Genomic DNA, 20,327 nt, shown 5'->3' with positions numbered 1-20,327 from the left:
AGGCAGAGAGCCTGGCTGGGACCTGGAGCCTCTCTGGGAAGTAGATGCAGAGAGAGTAATTATGCTGCGGCATTTCAAAGCAGTAGCGTAAACATTTGCTCCAAGGGCATAAATAACAGCTATTAGATTTATGCAAGGTGGCAGATAGGCTCTTTTATGGTTTATCAGGCTCCACACACATACTTCATCCCATGAAGCTCTTGGCTGCAAGGCATCTGTGTGTGTGTTAATGGGTGTCTATGTGTGTATGTGTGTGTGTGTGTGTGTGTGTGTGTGTGTGTTTCCCTCACTTTCTTGTTCTCTGATGTTTCAGAAGTCAAGTTGGTACCTGGATCATTTGTTGTGTTTGTGGAAAGTCGTGAATCTGGATCTCCGATTGGAAACCCTCCTGTTGTCCTCGGGTCGTGTTTGACCCATTTTCAAAAAGCGTCTCTTTAGTGTATCAGAATTTTTGGTTTTCTTTCAACCAAATCGTCCAAAAAGTACTAACCGGTTCCCTACAACACTATTCACAAGTAAAATAAATGATCAGTTCACTACTTTCATTCAATTTTCTTTTCAATTTTATAGCATTTGAAAAAAATAAAAAATAAACGGATGTTGAAAAAAGTGACAAAACTGTCGGGGAAAAGATTCAAAAAACAGCCTCTGACATATCTGTGGACTTTTTCAGTTCTCTGCTCCCTCCAACAAAAATGTACGTTTGTTTTTTAGAAATAGTGACAAAAAATTGGAAAAAGGTGACAAAAAATTGGAAAAAGGTGACAAAAACCTTAGAAAAAGCTTCAAAAACGCAGAGAAAAGTGACAAAAACATCAGGAAAAGTGACAAAAGTGTAGAAAAAAAATTATATTTTAAATTTGGACCCAGAAAAACAAGACAACACAAGGGGAAAAGAGAATGTATACTCAGACACACTGCTATAGACAAATGGATCAATGTTAGCCAGTTAAGTTAGTTAGTGAGTTAGTGAGTTAGTGAGTTATTAGTTAGTTAGTGAGTTAGTGAGTAAGTTAGTCAGTGAGTGAGGTATGGAGTTAGTGAGTTAGTGTGTGAGTTAGGGAGTTAGTAAGTTAGTTAGTTAGTGTGTGAGATAGGGAGTTAGTGAGTTAGCAAGTTAGTGGGTGAGGTAGGGACTTAGTGAGTTAGCAAGTTAGTGGGTGAGGTAGGGAGTTAGTGAGTTAGCAAGTTAGTGGGTGAGGTAGGGAGTTAGTGAGTTAGTTAGTGAGTGAGGTAGGGAGTTAATGAGTGAGTTAGTTAGTGAGTTGGGAAGTAGTGAGTTAGGGAGTTAGTTAGTTTGTTAGTTAGTGAGCTAGTGAGTTAGTGAGTTAGTTAGTGAGTGAGTCGGGAATTAGTGAGTTAGTGAGTTAGGGAGTTAGTTAGTGAGTTAGTGAGTTGGGAATTAGTGAGTTAGGGAGTTAGTTAGTGAGTTAGTGAGTTACTGAGTTAGTTAGTGAGTTAGTGAGTTAGTTATTTAGTGAGTTAGTTTGTTAGTTAGTGAGTAAGTTAGTCAGTGAGTGAGGTATGGAGTTAGTGAGTTAGTGTGTGAGTTAGGGAGTTAGTAAGTTAGTTAGTTAGTGTGTGAGGTAGGGAGTTAGTGAGTTAGCAAGTTAGTGGGTGAGGTAGGGACTTAGTGAGTTAGTTAGTGAGTGAGGTAGGGAGTTAATGAGTGAGTTAGTGAGTTAGTTAGTGAGTTGGGAATTAGTGAGTTAGGGAGTTAGGAAGTTAGTTAGTGAGTTAGTTAGTGAGTTGGGAACTAGTGAGTTAGGGAGTGTGTTAGTTAGCAAGCGAGCTGAAGTGGTGTGTGGTGACATTTGGAGTAATATGTTAAATTTGCATTTTCAAGTCTGTGTACATTTTTTACAAATCAGAGTAAAAATTACAAATCTAAGATCATACATTTTCAGCCAAACATTAACATGATAAGGAAATATTGTGCATAATGTTGCCACCTGGCAACATGTCTTAAATCTTGGTTTTGCCTACAGTATCCAGTTGTATGTGGATCATGGCTTCTCTGGTTATGTTTAGGCAACCCAAAGCACTTAGAAAGATCATGGTCTTGAGTAAACGGTGGAAAGAAATCAACGCTGATGGCACAAGTTTTTGAGTAGATTAAACCCAAAATATGGGAAATTAACCCAGGTCTGGGGTGTAAAGCTCCTGTGCTTTGTACACACATCCATCCACTTACACCTCCTCCCTATGGCCTGTTTGCAATATAGGGATGACTCACCCTTTGATTTGAAGAAACATTGCCAATCAGGGCAGAAATTATGTTTCCTCCGTAACATAAATGGCATAGCCAGTTAGTAGCATCAAAAACAATGTTGCGCATTGGGCCAGTTAAAATGTGATGCTCTGTTTGGTATTCTAGGTCAGTATCATGACCATGTTCAATGCCACATTACACAACCAGACAACCAACTGTGCTCTCAATCATCACATCAGAACTGTCACATCTTTTTCAGGGATGTGTGCGGATATCCTGGCAAACAGAAGGCTAATGTGTGTGTGATTTTGGCTGCAATTTTAGCCTCATGGCAGCTAGTAGGCACATATAGCTTCCCATTGCCTTTAAAATACATGCAAACACACACAAAGAGTAAATAACACGTACACACACTGTATATACTGTATTTCTGTTGCTTCTGGTGGTTTTGAATGTGCTACTACCAATGTGTTACCTCAGCCTGTAGGTACTGTATCTTCATGCCGGCTGCTGTTTTCAAATGGAGGCTGCACTCTTAATGTATTTGAATGCATGACTGATGATCCAGTCAGTGAGCTGTGGTGATGAGACGTGTGTGTGTGTATATGGGTGTCTGTGTTTGTAGCTGCGTGGTAACAAGGCTTATATCACAGTAAAATTTACAAAGCAGAACACAGAGCAGAGGGGGAGTGGCTAAATGGGTTGAGAACACACCTTGTGGGTGATGGGTGCGCGATCTGTGCGGCCTGCACGATCCGACATGCACAGGATGTTCGTGCATGCGCAGATGATAATCCTGTAGTACACTGCACGATCCCCTGTTCCATTCATTTCAAAGCGCTCTGGTGGAGGAAACTGAAGGATTGCAGTGACAGGAAGACTCACTTTATTCCACATGTAACCAAAATGGGGAATGTTCAAGCATGCGTGATGCAAATAGTGGACGTATTTATGCGCATGCTCATATCGGATTGTGCAGGCAGCATAGATTGCATACCGACACACCTCACTCTTCTGTAATCACACTGTTTTGAGGAACACCCAACTTATCATTTGATTGTTGATCGTTGATTTTCCAGAATAAAGTTTGGGAGTGTTTTAGTCATTTCCTAAACAATCTGGTGTCTGTTAACACTTTTCATAATAGAGTATTTAATGTATAATACATGTACTATCCCACATTTTTGGCACCTAATTTTTCCCTCTCTGGCTTCTCTCAGGGTTAAGATGACATTTCCTGAACCTAAGAGAGAGAGGACCACCACAAAAATGTAAATTTTTTTAATGAAAAAACCACTGTAGGTATATTGAACTACACAGGTTGAATGACTCTTTTAGATGAAACATATTCAAATTCATGTAACCCACTTTTTGGGTAACATGCCTTGAGGGAAAGAAGTGCAATTTCATCTACATTTGATCTACTCATTTTGAATGTGAAATAAAAGGCCTGTGTGGGGTCCTGTGAATGTCATTAGGCTTTTGATAGCACTATATCAGACCTATATTAATGTTAATATCTGCAGAAAATAACAGAATGGAAGAAAGAAAAGACAAATGAAAGGTGCAATTATTTTTAAATATGTTATGTTATGTGGTGAATGTGAAAAGGAACCGTTACGTCCTCTGTCAGCTCTAGCCACTGAAAAGAAATAAGAGGAGAAATCAGGCCAATCACAACAGCTGGTCAGTCTGATGTCATGTTGCCTGAGCTCATTACTATTCATGAGCTCGCCCAGTTGCACTGGGTGATGGATACTCATTGGCTAGCTGTTAGCCAGTCAGAGTCAAGCAGCTTAGCTTGTTGAATATTAATGAGAAGTGGCACAAGTCTTCTCGCTAGCTTTCTATACAACACTAGACGGGCTAAAAACAAGGTAACCAAGTAATGTGTTTTACAAAAAATGTTACACAGTCCACACGGACACTACCACAAAGTCATGAAATACATGTGGCAGGGCACCTTTAACCCTTGTGTTGTCCTTCTGGGTTAAAATTTCAAAATACTATGTTTTAGGGCACTTTTTTTAATGCATTTTTTAAATTCATGGTCAACAAACCTTATTTATATGACATTATACCCCCCAAAAAGCAGGAATTATGAATTATTTTGACTGATAGTTGAGATCAGAGACTGGCATCTGTAAAAGTTTAGTCAGGATACGTTTTGAAACCATTTTAAATGCTATAAAATTGAATAAAACACCCAAAATTCAATTAAAGTTATCATCAATTGTGCGAAGAATTGCACCTTATGCAATGCACCATGTTATTCTGGGTAATTTGTAAGAAACTCATATTTCTGATATAAAAACACCTTTAGAAACGGGGTTATTTTGACCCGAGAAAACGCAAGGGTTAAAGGAAGTAGCTTGCTGGGTTTTGAGAGTGATGAAGCATTCTGCTTTCATAGGCATGGCATCTTTTCCTATTCCACTTATTGGACACCACACACACACACACACACACAACACACACACACACACACACACACACACACACACACACCACACACACACACACACACACACACACACACACAGTCCAAATTACTGTTCCACTATCCTATCTTCTCTGGCTCTTTGCACCTGTCTCCACAGTTTTGCACTCACACATCTCTCAGGTTGTTGCTGTCATCAGCTTTCTACTTCATCTTACTCAGTTGTATCTCTGTCTTTTCTGCTGCCCCCCCCCCCCCCCCATGTAATCTCTGTCAGTTGACTTCAGCTCATTTCAACTCAGCTTATGGGCACAAAAGGAAAACAGCATTTCAGCTCATTGCAAAGCAATTACTCCTTTATATGGTGTTTACCATACAAGCATTGTGTATTAAAGTAAAAACACACTTTCTCTTTCACCCCCTTCTCTCTCACCCTTGCCCGCTCGGCCTCTCTTCCTCACTCTCCTTTAAAAGCATTTGCGTGCTCAGGGGAGTATGGAGGCTAAATGGCTTTCTAACAGTATCCTCTCAAACGGCCCGTAAAAGGTCTCTTCTACTCCGACACTCGTTATCCGTTCTTCACCCTCTCCCCCCCCCCCCCCCCCCCCCTCAGCATGCAAGTTGACCCCCAACCCTCATGTCTTGGGTGCATTAAATATCTAACCGAATCTATATTTTAACCCACTAGCTTTCTACTGTAAGTGTTTTTAGACATATTCTGCATAACCAGTTGAATAATTGATACTGTACGTTTGAGTACATTAACTGTACATGCTGCTGAGTTTACTGTAATCACAAATTCTTCTTCTTTCCTCGATCATAACCTGCAGCTGGCTTATTTTTTCTGAACTCTACCAATAAACTACACAGCTGTACAGTAATGTCAAAAGACATATCAGACTGCTTCCTTGGAATTATCAACACGTTAGTACAGAGGTATGGGCATATTTATGTCGTATAGTGGTCACGAAAGAAATGCTTGAAGGACAGCTTCTACATGTTTAATGTGACACAGGAAAGTACAGAAATAATACAAACAGGTTGCTAAAATTAAGCCCATATGACACGAAACTTCTATTCCACATTAACCATCACTTACCATCAGATGCTGATCATTCCAGTTGCACCAGCTGTTCATCTTCAAATCATATAAACAAGTTTAGTTACATATTTACACCTTTGTGTAAATGAATCCACTGGTTTTGGACAAGAGAGTGAAACAGGTAATGTGAAATATGGTTGACACATCTGACCTGAAACTTAATCAAAATGTAATATTGATGTAAATTGGGGTATTTTTAACATGACATTTCAGAAAAATAACACAACAGTCACAGAGGACATCTTGACATGTTGTCACAGTAGGAAAATCACAAGTGTATGTAATAAAATAAGGAGGGCTGGATTCCATTTAACTGCTCGAGTTTCCGAGTCCTGTGTGTGCGTGTCACACTGCCTGAGCTTACTGGGACACTTAATGTAACACCTGGGCTTTTTCCTACTATGTCAAGTCAAAATGACAGCTGTAAAAAAGAACTCTGGTGTGACTGCGTGTGTTCCTTGCCCCGACTGACATCCCTTTGGGGATGTTGACATGTACTTAGATCTCAGAAATGTACCCGGGGAGTATAATTTTACTATAACCAATGAACTATGGCCAAATTTGATCAATCCGATCCATGCTGTGAGAAACGTGTCTCTGTCGCTGATAAAATTGATCAACTCATGCTAGCTGGCTAATAACATTGACTCACTAATCCTAATAACACCCACTTTAGAGAACCATTACACAGTGGATGCATCCCATGAATTAATATTAACACTAGCGTGTCAATGATATGGTCTTTTGCCTTGGACGTAGCGCTAGCATGCTAATGCTGTATGTCGTACGCTATTTAGCCAGACATGCCAGCGATTACAGCTCACATTGCAGCAGATAAGAACACTGTTTAAGCAATTCAAGACGCCACTACTTGAACGCAGAACACCTGACTTACCACAGCGTCATGTACACCGCTTCAACATGTTGGAAAAGCCAATACTTGGCAGCCTGTCTAAGTTGCTAAGCTGTGATTGGACGTACGCCATGTGGGTGCCACATGTCAGTTGAAAAGCCAAAATGTCATGCTTATTTGGTGGTAATAGATATGCATTTGTGATCATGATTCATTAATTGGTGAATTTCTAAATTTCACAGTTGTACATGTTGGGCTTATTTATGCATCACAAAACACATTTTTCACTAGTACTCTTGACTTCCATATACTTTCGATTAAGTACATTATTTTTCATCCCTTGATTTTTCACCTTTTTGCCACGTGACATGCTAGTCCTAGCATGATAGAGAGAGAGAGAGAGAGAGAGAGAGAGAGAGAGAAAATGTTCAGAGATGAAAGTGGGTAGAACCTGTGGCTCATTTCCTGTCATAATTGGTTCTTTTATGATTCTCAACAGTGAAATGCATCTGACCATGTTAAATGTGTGAATGTGTGTGTGCACACGTGTGTGTGTGTGTGTGTGTGTGTGTGTGTGTGTGTGAGAGTGTAGAATCCTGTTTTGATCAAAGAGCTGGTTTAGTCAGTGGTTTAGCAGCTCTGCCTTTGTAATTATACCGACAAGTATGCAGATGAAGCACCATGACAGTCCATTTTAGTCCAACTCATGTCTCAACTGCTTTTCTTTTATCTTCTAATTAAAATCACCTTTCTTTCTTCCATCCGTTCTTCCATCCTTTCTTCCTCTCTTCCATTGTCTTCTATTTGAGTCCATTTCTTGTACTTGTTGAAAAATGCAACTGTCTGCAATGTCTAAGGAATATTTTGTTTTTGCCAAACATAGATCAGATGCAAAGTGTTGGGTATCATGCTCCCTATTAGCATAGCATTAGCACATGCTAGGCAGCTACCAGACAGAAGGCTATGAAGTTCTCGTTATCTTCTGAGTGACATCTTAAGAATGCTTTGCTTTCTCTCCTCTCCTCTCCTCTCCTCTCTTCTCTCTGTCTTGCTGGGTTTTTATTCCTCTTGTCATTCTCTCCAAAGGGCTGCCACAAGGAGTTCAGCACCAGCTGGGTTTCTGGTGTCATTGTTGTCAGCATGAACATAGTTATTTCTTGCCTTTGAGAAAGGGATCTTGATGTAATAGGGTCAGCAGTCTTTCATCATTAGGATTTCAAGGCCTTTTCCCCAAAGAAGTCCATTTTAATTAAAAGACGTTCCTCTCATCTATCCCATAACTCAGTTTGTCTGGTGAAGAAAAATATTTAAAAAAGAGTTTAGGGAACCTCAAGGCAAAATCTGCTGATGTATTTAAGTTGACACAAGTAGGCACTGCAAAGTTCTCTATGTTGGTTCTTTACTTGGTTTGTTTCTTTTTTCTTTATTGCTTTCTTTATCCATTTTGTGTGTTCCCTCGCCAATCCAGCTCCCTCCTGCACCCTGTCCTCCGTCCAACCACTCTGAGAGCTGCCCAGCAGAGAAAAATGTGGTATTGATCTAGATATTTATAGAGGGTGGAGGATAGTGAGCAGGGTTTCTGCGTGATACCTCTAGGAGCACTCGGGGTCTCGAGGCAGGAAGAGTAGGTGACTACCTTCACAAACGGCGCTGCGTGATAACTGCTGTGACTCAGTTTGCCTCAAGGCAGCCAACTAGAAGTGTGGGGAACTTTTAAGTCACTTTGATATGGTTTACTTAGAAAGCATCTGTGGCTTGCCCAAACCTACAACTACTGGTGCATGTTGGTAAAGTGTGCTGTTTAACCCTCCTGTTGTCCTCGGGGTCATATTTCACCCATTTTAAAAAGGTTTCTAAATCAGAAGTTTGGGTTTCCTTCAATCAAATTGCAGAAATAATCGACAAAGACATTGTAAAAAGTGAGAAAGATCTTCAGGAAAAGTTAGAAAACGTCAAAAAGTGACAAGAAATGTCGGCAAAAGCTTCAAAAACTTCAAAAAAACAACAGAAATGTCAAAGAAAATCGACAAAGAACTTCGGGAAAAGTGACAAAATTGCCTAAAGGAGGTTTTAACTTAAAATTTTGACCAATAAAAACTAAATGTTGGTCTACGGGAAGACAACACGAGGGTCAACTTTTTTATCCATCCATCCATCCATCCATCTTTGTCCGCTTCTCCGGTATCGGGTCGCGGGGGGGAGCAGCTCCAGCAGGAGACCCCAAACTTCCCTTTCCTGAGCCACATCAACCAGCTCTGACTTGGGGGTCCCGAGGCGTTCCCAGGCCAGGTTGGAGATATAATCCGTCTTCCTGTCATTTTGGCAAAGGGTGGTTTGATACAACAGATCACAGGATTGTGGAGTTACCAAATGCTCCTTGGGCAGCTTCTTTCTCAGAAATAGACAGACTCATGTTGTTTCTTTAAAGAAGTCAGTCAACAATTTCTTTTTTTCCCATTATCAAGAGCAACCGCTATCTGATTGTATACTGCACCCGGCACGGGTAGTACTCGACGAAACAGCAGAGCACAGTAAGTGTCACATCATATTTAAAACTGACCCGCTGTTAGAAAATGCAGAAAATGACCGTTGTCTGTTATAAAACTCTGTTGCCATGTTAGGAGAGTGAACATCTCTCAGCTGAAACCAATAAAACAGTAATACCTTTTCCTGTAAATCCCTTATGGTACGTCGGAAAGTCATTTGAATTTGGCACAGTTCGGATTCACATGATGATATAAACCTATACCATTGTTGCATAAGCCAGGAGAGTGCAATATTTCTGAGTTTTATTGTTATGGAAAACCTCAGGAGCAGCTTAACTATGGATGTGTCACACACGAGTGCCATCCCAACTCTGAGTGTCATTTCCAAGAGGCATATATCTCCTGCTGAAGCTGTTCAGTTTGAGTTATGCAAACACAGATGCTCACCCAAATGTGGTTGTTTTTCAAGTTCAGTCTATCTCTCTCCTGGAAGTAGGCTACGGGTGTGCGTGAGGCCCTTTTACCGTTTTCACGCCAACGGAGATTGTCCAGGAATAGAACATCCACCTATCATGAAGCAGCATGGCCGAACTTCTTAGATCTTCTTAGATATTCTTAGCCCTGAGTGACCTGAAGATACCTAAGTTTTCCCCTTATCCCATCTTACCACAACATGGTGTTTCTATACATTCTACCATAGGTTTGGATTAAAGGAAAATAAATGGGAATACAGAATGGGGAAAAACACTTCCAGAACCAGCAGCTCTTCTTGCAACTCAGTTCCTCCTCTCCTGTCTCCTGTTACAGTCTGCACTAAGTTAAAATAACTTGCTGGGCAGTTTCAACTTGATGGACATGCTGATATTGTGCCTCAGGCTATCCTACTCTGGATAACTAATAAATAATGCCCATTGCATTCTGGTTATGTTTCCAGCACTTAAACAGCAGTCCAACAAAACACATACCTGTATTCTGGTAAATCATGTTATCTCAAGGGATTTATCTCCTTTAGTTTTTTCTATTTGAAATTAAGTTCTTTTCTGGGATATCTTGGATATGGTAATATACCACTTGCCCGTAACGCTATCTAAATAAGCAGGCAGCATTACCCTTGGGGCTTTTAAAGGGACACTTCTATGCAGCAGTGGTGGGGTTAGGTGAGTTCCAATGGTTTCCAGTAATGCCAATGACTTGGCCTGAAATGAAGCAGTGATCCAATAATCCTAAAGGACTGATGATCTGAGCAGAGGACCAATAATCCTTATGGACGATTCATCAAATTTCATAAACAATTCATCTACTCAATCAAAAGACACATTTCATTTCATTTCATTTCATTTCATTTTTTTATTTATCTTAACCCTTGTGTTGTCTTCCCGTCAACAATGGTCACTTTTTTTCAACATTATTATCGCTTTTTCCAACATTTGTGTCACTTTTTCAATGTTGTGGGTGCCTTTTTGTTATGTTTTTGGTGTTTTTTCCAAAGTTTTTTGATATTTTTAATTTTATTTCTTATTTCGGTGGCCCATTTTTTGTGACAAAGGAAAAAAGAAAATTAACTGAAAACGGGTCAATTTGACTCAAGGACAACATGAAGGTTAAACAATCGTCATATTGCAAGACAAAAACAACATTTTTAAAACCAAAATATACCCCCAAAATGCATCTAATGAACAAAATGATAACAAAACTGGAAGAGGTTAATGTCTATTTATCTCACAGTTCTGCGATTGATCAGCACTGCCAGTATAAGAATGACTTCTTAGAAACAATTAGATTTCTACTGAATTGGTTGCATTCTCTTCCTCTCTTTGTCTTCACATTCACTCATCCAGTTACTGATCTCTCTCTCTCTCTCTCTCTCTCTCTCTTCATCTCTGCTGCCTTTCTGTCTGTCCAGACTGCTTTTCATCCAAGGCAGAGGACCGGCTCTTCAGGAAACTGTTCAGAAGATATAACCAGTTCATCAGACCAGTGGAGAATGTGTCTGACCCCGTCACTGTGGAGTTCGAGGTCTCCATCTCGCAGCTGGTCAAAGTTGTAAGTTAAACACCCAAACACACAGACACACACTGTGTTCTAATTTCCCAAACAAAGCTTGTAAAGACTCAACATGATGTCAAAGGTGTTCAAAGCACCTTTAGATATTCATTTCATACTTTTCTTTAAGTCTTGTTTTTAGAAGTGTGTGAATGTTACTAAAATGTCGTTTCACTAATTGCATCCTCTCTACGGGTATTTGAGAGTCTGTGGGAATTGAGAGACTTTTTCCAGCGAGCATCTTGATCACATTTCCTACCTTTCACACAGAAAAGGCAAAAGATAAGCTGCGGAACGAGGGAAGTGAAAAGCAGAAAGTAAATACAGTCTTTATTTAGTCTCTTCAATTTCACGGATCCCGAAAATGTCACACTGTGTTGTTATACACTGCTGTTTTGCTTTGGCAATGTTACGTTTAATGCGGCTCGGTGTGAGGAGGGGTTGCAGCACATCCCCTGGTGAAAAGAGGTTTTCAGCTCTGAATAGAAATCCTCAGATTAAGAGAGAACTGCCTGCAGGAGCGTTTTTTTCAGACTGGACTAATATGTAGCTGTAGTGAGCAAGGTGAGATTTATCTAAAGGTCTGTGGTTGTGCATGCATGGATGTTGGTACACTATTTACATATCTGCATGTATAAAGTGGATGAGGCTGATGTATTTTTCTATGCAGTTGATGCAGATTTCTGAGAATCACAGTACTGCAAATAAACTGTACACGGTTAATACAAAGTGACATCTTTACCTCTCTATCTATTATTAACTGACTCACAGTCGACCTTTTCAGTCAATCAACTCCAGCCCTGAAGGACCAAGATTAGAGAACAAATTCCATTTCCTTTCAATTTGCTGTGAATTTTGATTTCTAGCCGTATTTTTCCTCTACACGGCGTGCACTTTGGTTGTAGTTATTTCAGCCGCTGTACGAGCAACACGCACGCATGCACACAGTTCTGCTTTCTATCAATTGCTTTATTCTCCATGTCTTTGCAGGATGAGGTGAATCAGATCATGGAAACAAACCTATGGCTCAGACATGTAAGTAACACACACAAACACACACATACACCCTCACACACACACACACACGCAAATTAACTATTGTTCTGTCTCCAAAGAAAGAGTTGAGTCAAGACACAAGACGTGTCATGTTTGTTAGCATACATCTATAAATACTAAGCAGACATCAATATGGGTTGTCACACTATGTTCCTCTCTCTACCTGTGTGTGTGTGTGTGTGTGTGTGTGTCTGTGCCTGTGTGTAAATGTCACATCTTACTGAAATGTTACACAGCAATAGATTGAAAAGTTCAAAAGGAACTGGTGCTCCACAGTGTGCGTTGACCACAGAAAACAAAATGAGTCATCCCACTACAATGGTTAAAGTTGCAACAGTACACATAAAATGGCCGCCGCTCTGCTATGTTGATTTGAGTGGGAATGTTCTTTCTACTCTCATTATATTGCTATGTGTTTAACACAGTAAAAGTAAAGGAGAGGGGACAAGAAAACACAGATATCGCCGGTAGACATTTGAATGCAAAGAGGTAGTGATCACTGTTGGCGTTATGGGTAGTCACGCTTTGTCTCTAAGCAGATCTATACTCCCCAAACTCTTCACCTCCCACAGCCAGCTATTCTCCCAAACAACACATTTTGTCTCTGTCCTCCAAACTGCTACTTAACTGATACCTTTTAGTTATTTTCCTTCTTTCTCGCTGTTCCGAATCTGTATTTCTCTTTGAAAAAAACAATAATTTAAGCTGCAATTTATAATAAACCTTATAAACATTGCCCTTTTAAATCATTGACTAATTGTGGCCAAACAGCTGTTGGATGCTGATGGGATTCAACGGTGGATAAGATGATACAGTGATTTATGAGCTCGAATTAAAATGCATTGAAAGGCCTGTATAGGCTGATCTTATTTGTAATGGCTGAGCTGTTTATTTATAACAAGGCATCACTAATGAGAAGCTGTGTTAAGACCAAAGTCACTGATGAAGACTTTGAATTGCAGCCAGTGGGTTTACAGTGTTCGCCGTTTTAGAAAGCCCCCCCCTCCCTTGATGAATTTCTTGCCTCTGCTCTGCAGTAGCTCTGCAGGGGATTCCTTCCGTAGCAGCACAAAGTGTTTCACAAAGGTCCCATGGCATGAACATGCCACTTTATGAGGTTTTTTAAACATTAATTTGCATTCCCCCGGCCTGCCTATGGTCCCCCAGTGGCTGGAAATGGTGATAGGTGTAACTTTCTCTGCTTTGCCCGCCCAGAGAATTTGGCCCCGGCCCCGACGCTGGAACACTGTTTGTGTATGCTCCTGGTGCAGGTGGGCAGTTTGTTCTGGTTGCCGTTTGTAGACCCTGGGCTGTCTACAGAGACCGTGTTTTTTTTTACAGTGTGTTATGGAGAAAGGCAGCTAGCAGATAGTGAGGAGATGTTTTACAGTGTGTTCTGGGGACAGGCAGCTAGCAGATAGTGCGGAGATGTTTTTACAGTGTGTTCTGGGGACAGGCAGCTAGCAGATAGTGAAGATATGTTTTTTTTAGTGCGTTCAGGGCACAAGCAGCTAGCAGATAGTGAGGAGAGGTTTTTTTACAGTGTGTTCTGGGGACAGGCAACTAGCAGGTAGTGAGGAGATGTTTTTACAGTGTGTTCTGGGGACAGACAGCTAGCAGATAGTGAGGAGAGTTTTTCTTTACAGTGTGTTCTGGGGAAAGGCAGCTAGCAGATAGTGAGGAGATGTTTTTACAGTGTGTTCAGGGGACAGGCAGCTAGCAGATAGTGAGAAGATGTTTTTTTACCGTGTGTTCTGGGGACAGGCAGCTAGCAGATAGTGAGGAGATGTTTTTTACAGTGTGTTCTGGGGACAGGCAGCTAGCAGCTAGTGAGGAGAGTTTTTCTTTTACAGTGTGTTCCGGGGACAGGAAGCTAGCAGGTAGTGAGGAGATGTTTTTTACAGTGTGTTCTGGGGACAGGCAGCTAGCAGCTAGTGAGGAGAGTTTTTCTTTACAGTGTGTTCTGGGGACAGGCAGCTAGCAGATAGTGAGGAGATGTTTTTACAGTGTGTTCAGGGGACAGGCAGCTAGCAGATAGTGAGGAGATGTTTTTACAGTGTGTTCAGGGGACAGGCAGCTAGCAGATAGTGAGGAGATGTTTTTACAGTGTGTTCTGGGGACAGGCAGCTAGCAGATAGTGAGGAGATGTTTTTTACAGTGTGTTCTGGGGACAGGCAGCTAGCAGATAGTAAGGAGATGCTTTTTACAGTGTGTTCTGGGGACAGACAGCTAGCAGATAGTGAGGAGATGTTTGCTGCACAACAAATGTAGACTAAAACACGTGTGACATTGCTTAGAGCCCCTTTACTCAATACCTAGTGTCATTCTTATGTTTAATTTCATTGCCTATGTGTTTCAGGTTGACACTTCCTTGTTAAGCTACCTCTGGGGGTAGGATCAACACTTGATTGGTGGCTCTGGTACTGAGATTCAGACACAAGCTATCGAATCAGACCCTCTTCTCAGTATCTCAAAAAAATAAAGTACAACTCATTTCACTATTTATAAATGAGAGAGGCAAAAAATAATGGATTTAAGATGATGCACCTAAATCAACATCTACGTACAGTAATGGAACAACAAAAAACAATGCATTGCATGCAGTGAAAATTCACAAATGTTTGGAAAACAGTCAGACTAACCTTTAGCAAATAAAGAAATAACAAGTACAAAAGCCTTTTTACCTTTACATAAGAAAGTAAATGTAGAATCATCTATATGAGGTAAACAATAAGCCATACGTCTCCACATATCAGGAATTACATCGCCAGCGAACCACATTGTAAACACCCTGGATGAATAAATGAAAAAGCCAATGTAGCATGACGTGGGTAATTAAACAGCTCGCAGGTCATAGCTGGATATTAATTTGCCTTGCTAATGAATGAATTCATCTTGAGTGGCATGCAAATAGCCAAGACTAATGGATCTACGGCTCATGAAATGTTACCCGCAGGTATGTTGACAGCAAGTGAACGCAGTCAGTGTTCTGTCTGAGCTATTTACTCATAAACTCCCCTCCTCTCCCAACTGCTCTTTATTCAGATGTATTTTCAATTTTTTTTTATCATCTGCTTACTGAGGCTTTATAATTCTATGAGGAACGGCATCAATAAAATCCATGTTTGCTTTTTATTTTTATTTTTTTATCCTTATTTGGTTCTACTGTAAAACATCAAAGGAAGTTCTGCCTGCAGTATACATATGTATTTCAAAATATTTCCACAAAGGCGAATGTCTCCAGTGACTAATACTGTCTGCAATGCACAAAACAAAAAACACAAAACAGATGGTTGAGTCCCTAATTTGCTCGTGATGTTTTTCTCTGCTCTCTCAGATTTGGAACGACTACAAGCTGCGATGGATGCCGGCGGAATTTGACGGAATTGAGTTCATTAGAGTTCCATCGAACAAGATCTGGAGACCCGACATTGTACTCTACAACAAGTGAGACTGTCACCATCATAGCCATCATCATTCATTTTTAGCTTGTTAACTGTGTAGTTAGTTGGTTGTTTGTTCAAAATCCAATTTATTTTCCTGACAGATGCCCTGTTGCAACCATTGCCAATTCTAAACTCTAAACTCATTTCTTTTTTAATATTAGCAATGGGTCAAATGTGAGGCGCGTTGTTCATAGTGATGAACCCACAAAGAATTGTCACCCACATGCAGTTCCCATCAGCTCTACAGAGTTTTAGCTTCTTTCAGCTCTATGTTTTTTCATGGCCCATAACTTTATTTTTTGGTCCACTTTTACCACTGATAAATTGGTTGCACGCCACTTATTCAGCACCATATAGCACACAGACACAATTAGCGCCTAGCTGGTGAACATAATGGAGCATTTAGCAGCTAAAGAGCAATACATCTCTTCTCAGACTTGGGTGGAGACCAAAACAAAGCTAAAACAAAAGGGAACAGTCATCGAGTTACCAAAAACACAACTCCAAATTAATGCTAATGCTGCTGTGAGTCTGCACATGTGTATATAGGCAACTGCAAAACTTAGAACAATTCAAAAGAAGTGCTTATTTAACCACATAGTTTTAGTTTCTTTAAACCTAACTAGAGCTTATCTGTAGAGATGAAAGGTCATGTGAATCATTTTACGACAGTCATATGCAGAGGTGGGTAGAGTAGCCAAAAATGTTACTTTAGAATAATATGACTCAAGTAAAAGTAAAAGTAGTCATCCAAATAATTACTTGAGTAAAAGTAAAAAAGTGCTTAATGAAAAAACTACTCAAGTAGTGAGTAAGTGTTGAGTAACGTCTGATTTATTTCTTAACACAAGCATCAATCAGACCGACAAAAATACAAAATAATCATCTTTAGGCAAATTATAGTTCATCCAATTAATGAAATAAGTACAAATTAATTAATTAATTACAAAATAGCTTAAGTGAAGAGACTTGTCACATCAAATTTGGATGGATACTGCATGTGTAAATCATACTGTATGTAACCTAAAAGACAAAACATCCTCAAGTTAGATGTTGAGTTTTTGAACGCTCACATGTACGTAGCTGCTGTTTTGCACTTTTCCTAAAAGGTAACCATGCTTTCACTATGAGGGGGGGGTTCCTCCTGGTCTGCGTTGATTGATTCTGACATTTGATTTGCCACGACCGTAAAGCTAACCTGTCCCAGCGCTGAGATCGAGTATGGTCACGAGACTGCACAACGACGTTTGATTGGTGGAACACAGTCACGTGGTAGAGCCTTCAGCGGAAGTCTCTCTCTCTCTCTTTTTCAAAATAAAACATTAAAATGAGACGTATGCTTGGGTAAAAACACTGACGCGTAGAGGTAAAAAGAAAAGTAACGAGCTCCTTGTAGCCTAATGTAGCGGAGTAAGAGTACAGTTTCTTCTTCACTAATCTACTCAAGTAAAAGTAAAAGTATAGTGATTTAAAACTACTCCTAGAAGTACAATTTTTTCAAAAACGTACTCAAGTAAATGTAACGGAGTAAATGTAACTCGTTCCACCTCTGGTCATATGGCAAAATGTGGATGGCACCGACAAAAACAAAATGTATTCCTATTTTATCATTTCAGCATGCGAACATGTGTCATCAACATTATATATCTTACATTAATGTCCAAATTCCATGAAGCCCAAATGTGTTTTATACCTTCATCTGCTGCACTGTGCAACAGACTGTACTGTAATTAGACTTAAATGTGCCAATTCAATAGTATATTTTTCAGGCTCAGTATGTGCTGCGCTGAGCCTTTCCATTTTCATTTACCTAATTGTGGCCTAATTAATTTTTTTCTACTTACGATGGTGACTCATGTGGTTAATCAAAGGCAATTTTGGATTCACAATAAGGCATAATGCAGCTTCATTGTCGTCTGTCTTTTAATCCTGATTCTCTCTTTATTACCTCCATAGCCTCACCTTTTTATCTTCTAACCTCTTTTGTGTTCTTTGATTTCATTTTCTCCTTTCATCTCCTCTCATTGTTCGACGTCTCTGCCTCCGTCTAACCTTGGTGTCCTATTCAAACCCATATATCCTCATATCCTCTCTCACATGTGACTACTTCTGCGTGATTACACACACACACATCACATGCAGTGCTGTAGGTGATTTTCTGGTGGAGGATAAGACCAAGGCTCTGCTGAAGTTTGATGGTACCATCACCTGGGTTCCTCCAGCCATTTTTAAATCTTCTTGCCCCATGGACATCACCTATTTCCCCTTCGACTATCAGAACTGCTCCATGAAGTTTGGCTCCTGGACTTATGATAAAGCCAAGATTGACCTGGTACTTATTGGGTCTAAGGTAAGTGTTTGTCTGGCGTAACTATCAACTTCTTATCTATTTCATTGGTTTTCTCTCTGTCCTACCTACTAGTAAAGCACTGCTTACGGTCATCGGCTAATGCGGCTTTCCACTAGATCCAGCAACAGAGGGCATCTCAACACTTTCTATTACTGTAATTTCCTATGGAGAGCAGGAGAAGCAGTCACGCGGTGCATGGTGGGATCATTGCATTCGAAGGGGGGTTGCGGTGGTTTTGCATTTGCACACTTGCATATTGGCATGAGTTCAATTTTGGTAAACTTTCAAGACATAGGAGATGTTAAATGTTGCTGCATCTAACCCTCCAGTATGGTCTCTAAATGCGATCGCCTGCATTTGTGCATGTGACCGTGTCTTAAAGTTAAATAGACCTCAACTTTATGTAAATGAGTCCGCCTGGCTCATGGACTCAGGACCATGATGTTAAACTAGGCAGTGTATTTCTAAAATAAAACCGTTCAGCATTCAGGGCTCTGAATAGTTATTTTCTTTATGCCATAAAAAGCACCAGGAGTAGGCAGAGGAAGGTGATTTTGTTTTTATAGATCATCTGATTTATGTAATACTCGTTGGATGTAGTGACTATAAACTGTAGCTTTAAACATCTTTTATCAATGTGTGTTTAGAATATAATTCCAGTTAGAAAAATGTAAAGATGAAATTTGAATTTTATAATATTTGGAACATGCCCATGCTGTAGTTTAACCATTTTGTTTATGCTTGCCCAGAGGGACTTTGGTGGATAATCAGTGGCTGCATTTGCATTTTCTCCTATTTTTTTTCTTTTGTCCTATGACTGTAAGATTTTCTGTAAGATCTGTAAACATCACGAGACGGACGTATTTACTGTAAACCACAATGATCAGCGTCTTCTTGCAGCAACTCACAGTATGTTGGGTGCATGTGGACGTGAAACAGGTGAAAATCAGTTTTCATTTGTTTGGCACATTCACTTTATATATATATATATATATATATATATATATATATATATATATATATATATATATATATATATACACTTTATATCTTTGACTTTATATTTTTGATATTTTATACTGTTATATTCTTATATTTTTTTTGTGTCAACACTGCAAAGGGATTGCTTTAATCTCGTTGCACAAGTACCGTGTACTTGTGTATAATGACAATAAAGGCATTCTATTCTATTCTATTCTTAAAAATCCACATTCATCAGGAAGACAACTGTAAGAACCAAAACCATGAGCCTGGTATGTGTGGTACTAGGCTCATGGTACCATACAGGAGCCTTTTAAGAATGGTAAGTTGAGCCTGAATGGTGTTCTGATGGTAAATCATTGCATTGATTTGATTTTAGGATCTTTATCCATCACCTAGGTGAACCTGAAAGATTTCTGGGAGAGTGGCGAGTGGGAAATCATTGACGCTCCAGGCTACAAGCATGACATCAAATACAACTGCTGTGAGGAGATCTACCCAGACATCACCTACTCCTTCTACATCCGGCGCTTGCCGCTCTTCTACACAATCAACCTCATCATCCCCTGCCTCCTCATCTCTTTCCTAACAGTGCTGGTTTTCTATCTCCCGTCTGACTGTGGAGAGAAGGTCACGCTCTGTATCTCCGTCCTGCTCTCCCTCACTGTGTTCCTGCTCGTTATCACCGAGACCATCCCCTCCACGTCGCTGGTCATCCCGCTCATTGGAGAGTATCTGCTCTTCACAATGATCTTCGTCACGCTCAGCATCGTCATCACTGTGTTCGTGCTAAACGTGCACTACCGCACGCCAATGACCCACACCATGCCGGATTGGGTGCGCTCCGTGTTTCTCAGAGTGCTGCCGAGGATTATGCTGATGCGGAGACCGATCGATGAAGACAGCAAGGCTGGGGGGTTGGACAGCAGTGGGGAGGCAGGAGGAGCTGGAGGGGGAGGAGGAGGCGGAGGAGGGAAAGGAGGGAAGAAAAGAAAGAATAGCTTGATGCAGGTAAGGTGTCCCCATCCTTAAAATCTAGTCCACTTGAGCTTTTAGACTCTGACCCATGTGTCATGTATGGACCCGTCACATAAACAACACAAAGACCTTGATGTGGCTACACTGGGCTGGAACTAGAGGCCAAGTAAACCGGCCCATTGAGAATCCATTACAATTTTAACATCTACATTTCTTAAGTCACTTTACCTGGATTTAAATCAAGTTCTTGTGTCAGCATAAATATTTGTCTAAACCTTTAAAATGTTGCAAAAATAACATTTTCAATTCAATTTTTCAATTTCAATTCAATTGGATTTATAGTATCAATTCATAACAAGAGTTATCTCGAGACACTTTAC

General features: G+C 40.2%; 1 protein-coding gene across 1 annotated transcript in view; it reads left to right on the top strand.

The window, feature by feature from the left end:
- chrna6 (cholinergic receptor, nicotinic, alpha 6) overlaps nt 1-20,327 on the top strand; it is a 28,837-nt gene that overhangs the window by 1,670 nt on the left and 6,840 nt on the right. Inside the window, exons 2-6 of the mRNA XM_032536417.1 lie at nt 10,997-11,136; nt 12,127-12,171; nt 15,530-15,639; nt 17,781-17,988; nt 19,369-19,980. Of these exons, the coding sequence (XP_032392308.1) occupies nt 10,997-11,136; nt 12,127-12,171; nt 15,530-15,639; nt 17,781-17,988; nt 19,369-19,980 (1,115 nt within the window). The remainder of the gene's footprint in view (nt 1-10,996; nt 11,137-12,126; nt 12,172-15,529; nt 15,640-17,780; nt 17,989-19,368; nt 19,981-20,327) is intronic.

Source organism: Etheostoma spectabile, chromosome 2, assembly GCF_008692095.1.
Source record: "Etheostoma spectabile isolate EspeVRDwgs_2016 chromosome 2, UIUC_Espe_1.0, whole genome shotgun sequence".
Lineage (NCBI taxonomy): Eukaryota > Metazoa > Chordata > Actinopteri > Perciformes > Percidae > Etheostoma > Etheostoma spectabile.
The sequence above is the reverse complement of the archived record's forward strand: the minus strand, read 5'-3'. Positions and strand labels throughout refer to the sequence as shown.